At 33.9% G+C, this 6,668-nt stretch overlaps 1 protein-coding gene across 3 annotated transcripts in view; it reads right to left on the reverse strand.

The window, feature by feature from the left end:
- The window catches only part of LOC106877874 (post-GPI attachment to proteins factor 2), a 55,134-nt gene that overhangs the window by 24,320 nt on the left and 24,146 nt on the right, over nt 1–6,668 (reverse strand). For 2 of the 3 annotated variants that reach the window (XM_014926909.2, XM_052972410.1), the window contains exon 5: nt 7–565. The exons of the other annotated variant lie outside the window; for it this stretch is intronic. In XM_014926909.2, the coding sequence (XP_014782395.1) occupies nt 417–565 (149 nt within the window). In that variant the 3' untranslated portion in view covers nt 7–416. Of the gene's footprint in view, nt 1–6; nt 566–6,668 lie in introns of those variants that run through there. 3 annotated transcript variants of the gene reach the window in all.

Here is a 6,668-nt window from a genome sequence, read left to right on the forward strand (position 1 = left end):
CATGGGGAGCAAGATTAATCAATACATAACAGAGTTAAGAACAACAATAAATAAATAAAAAAGTGAGATTTTACATAATTGTTTCTTTGAGATTTGTATCTCTACTTTTGGTCACAAGTCAGTTGCTATAGAAACTGGAGATGTAAAACTTGGAGTAGAGAGGTGTAGAATCACAGCTTTTACTTCTTCACACATATATGCATGTATACACACACACACACACACACACACACACACACACATATATATATATGTATATACATATACACACATTATATGAGAGAAAATATAATACAGAAGGAAAATAATTAATGAAAATAGCTAATTAACACTGAACTAAAATTCCTTATATCTGAAGTGGTACATATATTATGTGCATGCATGTGTGCATGTTTGCACATGTGCATGTAAAAGAATCAAGTTTTCTTTTCCTTGTTCTCCACCAGGCTATCGTCTGCTATGAGGCATAGGTTATAACCATTATAGTCAAGAAGCCAAGTGTAACCATGGAATGTGATGTTTGAAAATACCATCAGATACTCAATGAAGGCAAAGATAGAATACACTGAAAGAAGAATAAATTAGTATCAGAGAGAGAGTGACAGAGACAGACAGAGAAATGTGCCAATACAATAATAATTTAAAACATTAACATGTGCACAGAAATTTAAACCTTTTGATACCAACCCACCTGAAACCATCCCAGGTTCTATGATAGCAACTTCCCATCAAAATTTCACTTTTCTTAACACCAGCATTATAAAGACACAGTTAATTTAAGAAATACTTCATTACTTTCAACATTAATTGAAACAAAGGCCAGTGTATTTGAATAGAAAAATGGTAACTAAACGGTTAATAATCCAAGTTAAAAACTTGTCTTCAGAGAAAACTTGAATTCAAGGTAGAGAAATCAGAAAAATAATCTTAATATAAACCCGTTCCTCAATAATATTTTTGATTTATTAGCATTCATAACACTAATTTTGAGGGGTTGTAATTAGTATTACAAATAAACAAAGTCGTTATTTCTCAATGGTGTCAGTAAAGACTGAAAAGGGGGAAAACAAATTGCAATGTTTAATAAAATTCAGATGTATTCGTTATTAGCAATGGAAACAGCATCAGTTCAAAATAGCATTCTGTATAGTTTACTTAATGTGGATATACAGCAGAAAGCCAGAAAACTGCAGTATTCATCTTAAGAAATCATCTTGTATGGAAATATAGTGCTCTATATGTCTGTAAGTGATGCTTTCTTGAAATGAATACTGCAGTTTTCTGACTTTCTATGGTATATCCACATTAAGTAAGCGATACAAAATGCTATTTTAAAGTTAATATGGTTTTAAAACATTTTCTACTTATCCAGCAACATCATTATGAAGAAAGATTTTTATGGATGTAAATTCTATTTTGTTGGATTGTTAATAAATGAGGAAGACAAGCAAAAAATGTTTTACTAATAGATTAAGTATGTGGCCAGGGCTGCTATTCATCAGTTTAAAAACTTCTGAACAAAGGGTACTATGGATGGTGTGGTGGGGTGTGTCAGTAGATACTAGGCAGAGACACAGTTCACAAAGTAACAGAAATTTATTCAAATGATTCTAATTTAATGCCGTGATTAAACCTTTACCATAAAAACCTATCTGAACCACTTTACACCAATGACATAAAAAAGGGACCTGTTTTATAGTTATCAAATGTAATACAAACTGTCCACTCTAACTTTATATAAAAACTTTCAAGTGGCTCCAAACACCCACATAATACTCTCTGAGTGGTTGGCGTTAGGAAGGGCATCCAGCTGTAGAAACTCTGCCAAATTAGATTGGAGCCTGGTGTTGCCATCCGGTTTCACCAGTCCTCAGTCAAATCGTCCAACCCATGCTAGCATGGAAAGCGGACGTTAAACGATGATGATGATGATGATATATATATATATATATATAAACATGGACAGTCCTATATGGTGGCTCAACCTTCTAGATGTAGCAGTTAAATCTGCATCGAATCACCCTATTGTTTTTAACATTCAGATTGCTCCATCAAATGTAATGCTTATTTATTCACGTTGTTTTGAGTTAATCATGTGTTATCTAAGAGCTCCAAGATTTTGATGTGATAGTTTATTTTTAGAATGACATTACAGGGTAATTGTGAAAGATCAGATCTGACTGGTTTGAACATAAGACCAATAAAAAATCTAGGCCTGATATGGCTGGTTTAAATGCTAAGAGATTGAAATAAAGAAAACAGTAGAGAATGAAGAACTAAATATATTTAAGATGATAGAAAGGTCACAGCTGGTTTACTTATCATCATAGACCAGAACTGACAAAGTTAAACAACAACAGCAACAAATAAAATATTTTTTTTCATTAACCTCTCTAATTTCTGCATAATTTTCACTATGAATCAAAACACAAGGCATAAAAGTAAACTTTAAGAGTCATAAAAAAGGTAGGGTGCATAGGTACGTCAAGAGTGGTGTCCTCAAATTTTAGGAAACTTGGACTTTCTGAAGGATGCAATGGTTTAACAGCTGACAACAAATACAAGTAATTTAATAATTTATTTCATGCTTTGACAAATCTGAGTGTGAAAAATACTTCTGAAAGTCTTTAATTCTCTGTTTTTGCTCTCAATCTGTACATCTTTTACTTATTTCAGTCATTAGACTGCAGCCATGCTGGGGCACTGCCTTGAAGAATTGTTAGTCGAAGGTATTGATTTCTTCAAAGACTGATACTTATTCTATTGGTCTCTTTTGCCAAACCACTAATACTATACATGTATGGGACATCATTGCCATCTTTCTTTACTTATTACTGCTTTCTCTGTCTCCTCATTTACCCTTTTCTGATGAGCCAAAGTGCACCTGAGCACTGAAAATAAGCTTGTTGTTATGATTATGAAATCTGAAAGTAACTAATGATTTGTATGAGGGAAGTTCAAACAGCAACAACACTGTAGATCACAGACCCAAACTAACCAACACATACAAGAATATAGATTACATTGGCACACTTGTAACTGGAACTGAGAGAGAGAGAGAGAGAGAGAGAGAGAGACAGACAGAAAGAAAGAAAGAAATGCCACCACCACCATCACAACAGAGGCTTATAAAAACTGGGCTGTACTGTCAACAGATGCAGTAGAATTGTGCCAGTGAACATGTCATAAATGCAGTTCTATATTTAAGGGATGAGGAATTATGTACATTATTTACATTTGACAGATATTTGTTTACATCATGTTTGTTGTTAACACAATGTTTCAGCTAATATAGCCGGGTTTGAAATTTCCCCAAGACACCTGATGAGGACAAATATCTGTCAAATGTAAATAATGTCACAAATGGTTTTGACATTTCGTAATAATTGAAAATATATTATCAAACAAATGAAGTAAATGTAATAAACTTTCTGTGTTTTTCCAATGAACAAATCAACTCTTCCGCTTCTTCTTTTACTTGTTTCAGTCATTAGATTGTGGACATGCTGGAGCACCACCTTGAAGAATTTTAGTCAAATGAATCGACCCCAGTACTTGTTTCTTATTTTTTAAGCCTGATACTTATTCTATCGGTCTCTTTTGCCGTAAACACAATAAGACCAGTTATCAAGCAGTGGTAGGAGACAAAGACACACACATACATACATACATATATGTACACACAATCAGTTTCCATCTACTAAATCCACTCACAAGGCTTTGGTCAGCCCAAAGCTATAGTAGAAGACACTTGCCCAAGGTGCCACACAACACAATATTTACACTATGACTTGCAATACTTGTTTTTGTATGTGTGTATAACAGAAAGAGAGAGGGGGAGATGATTTAAAAATATACGTATATATCTCAAAAGACATGATATATTTTTTTTACAAATTGATACACCTTCTAGGACATACAATGAGAAATTATTAATACTGCTTATAATAATAATGATGATGATGATGATGATAATGACTATTACTACTACCCCTATTATTATTATTAATGCTACTAATCCTCAATAATCCTTTCTAGTGAGTTATTAGTTATTTTATTTATTGATCCTTACAAATAAGCTCCACTTACAAAAGACATCTAACACTATTAATTGATTTTACAACCTCATTACAACATAAAGCAGCCAACATTTACTCCAACAAAAAAAAAACAATCAAACAAACATGTAGCCATATATTGTCTTAAGATTCGGCCTTTAATCCAATAATCCCTTGGTGTTTCATAATTTTTGTTTATGTAAAAGATTAATTTTGAGTAAATGGACACAGCTGAAGATTGAAATGGATTTGAACTGTAACTATCATCACCACTGCTATCATCATCACCACCATCAACATCCTTTCTATGTACATACTTCTATGGGTTGGATGGCTTTCATATACTGTCATAACCCCTTTTATCCTCAATACACATCAATGTTTCACAGGTGGATGTCCATCCTACCAACAACCACTGGACTGGGTACATTTGGTTCTCCCAACACTGGAGATTTTGTCTGCAGCAAGACTAAAACAATCCCCTCTGCTCTCTATTAGTTCTTATTACAGATACTGTCTTCCAAAATGAGGCATCATCAATGCATCTACATCACCTTCATTCATTCTTTCTATCTTGGTTATAAAGTCATCTAAAGAGAGCTAACTGATTGTATGCTCTGTCTGAAAAGGGACTGTCAAACTAGTCATTTCAGGAGGAAATCTTCCACAAAGCACCACCAAAATTCTGTGACCAACAAGCCAGATAATCTTTACTATAGATAAGCAATGACTGGCAGACTGGGATCTAGGAAAAGTCACACTTGCAGGAACATACAACTTTTGCAAACTGTAGACTTTCATAATTCATCTTTATTTTTCATCATTTATAAAAGTGAAATGGTTAGTGTAAGATATGGTATTGAATGACCGGGATAAGAGTTCTAAATTCATTGACAAATACAGGCACATCCAACATGGATTCTAGATTTATTTAAATTATTTCCACCTCTAGAGGATATGTCATAATTAAGACTTTGGAGAATTTTTGATAATCTTGAGATTATCTTCCCTATGACAGGTGGAGGTAATTTTTATAAATCAAAAAATTATGTTATATGGTATTTGATATAGCTATGTTGGTCTAAGGTATTCTTTCCAACTCCTACACTGCCTCTCGTACCTTTGATGGATTCGATTCACCTGTGATGGTGGAGAGGGAGATGGTTATTGATATTGAGTTGTCTCTCTCACTTGTACAACAGCTTAAAAAAAAGTTGAGATAACTATCATCTCTAAATACTCCAGTGGTTTGAGAAAGGATTTAAAAAATACTCCTTGGAGCAGGCTCCATCATCATCAACCAACAGAAGGAGTAGGATGATAAGAAGAAGCTGGGTGTCTTTAGGAGAATAATTCACTGGGTTATGAGTAATCTATTACTCATAACCATTACTACAAATCTATTGTCATCAGGAGCTACTATCCCCTATACTTCCACTACATAAGTGCCCCACCCTACTGCTTTCTGTCATTTATCTATACAGACTTACTGTTTCCTCTGATGTTATTGTAGATCAGTTGTTAATGTGCTAACAGTATTCAGCTGACCTCTTCCATTGTCACTATTAACATGAAGCTCCTGTACCTGCAGTACAATTCTACTGTGATGATGAGCAGCTATTCCAACAACAGAAATGCAGTCTGTTGAGGTCTGCTTTGATACCTTCTCTCAATCCACAAGGAGTAATAATAGTTTGTACCATCACTTTCATAGCAGTTATTTTTAGCACTGCTGGGTTCCCTCAACCCTCCTAAGGAGCAAGTCTGATGGAGTTACCAGTTTAGCTCACAACAACCCAGCCCTGATGTTTCCAAGCTGGGTTCTTTCTACTGCTTTTTCTACTATTTAGTCATATAATCATAACCTCTAACTGCATTTTCCCTCCTTACAAAACTTGGCAAAACAACCAAAATTCCATAACCAACTCTCAACACATTTGTAGGGATTTCTCTCACATCTAAACATTTCACCCTTAGACATCTCACCTTTTCTTTATACTAGTTTATAACACTATACACATATGTGTCAATGTATCTCATCATATTGTTTTCATGTCAATCAATTTTAATCATGGAACCCAAACCTACATTTTACAAATAATCTCTGTCATATAAACTTTTATAAGACTTTGAAATATAACAAAAATTGAGATAAATTTTAATCATATAAAAAAATTTAGTTTGAAAATATTGAATAAAATTTGTTCATAAAATTAAATTTAATCAAATTTTAATTCCTTATCTTGCAGAATCCCACAAAATTTACAAAGAAACCCAAGTTTCCTCAGAACCCAGTTAGACAAACTCTGCTCTGAGGAAGCCATAACCACATATCAATAGGTGCAACTATCTGCCTCTATTGTTATTGGCCATCATGGAGCTTTCTATGGCCATTTGAGCTGTTAGAAATCACAGCCAAATTCCTTTAAATCATACCTACTGTCTCCAGAAAAAAAAGATTACACTGGACAATGTCATACTATATATTAAAATATCGAAAGTCTTGGCTGGAATCATGACTAAGTTGAGCTAAGCAACAAGAACATAGATATGAGCATATGCATATGAGAGAGAGAGAGAGAGAGAGAGAGAGAGAGAGAGAGAGAGAGA

Source organism: Octopus bimaculoides, chromosome 13 (assembly GCF_001194135.2).
Source record: "Octopus bimaculoides isolate UCB-OBI-ISO-001 chromosome 13, ASM119413v2, whole genome shotgun sequence".
Taxonomy (NCBI): domain Eukaryota; kingdom Metazoa; phylum Mollusca; class Cephalopoda; order Octopoda; family Octopodidae; genus Octopus; species Octopus bimaculoides.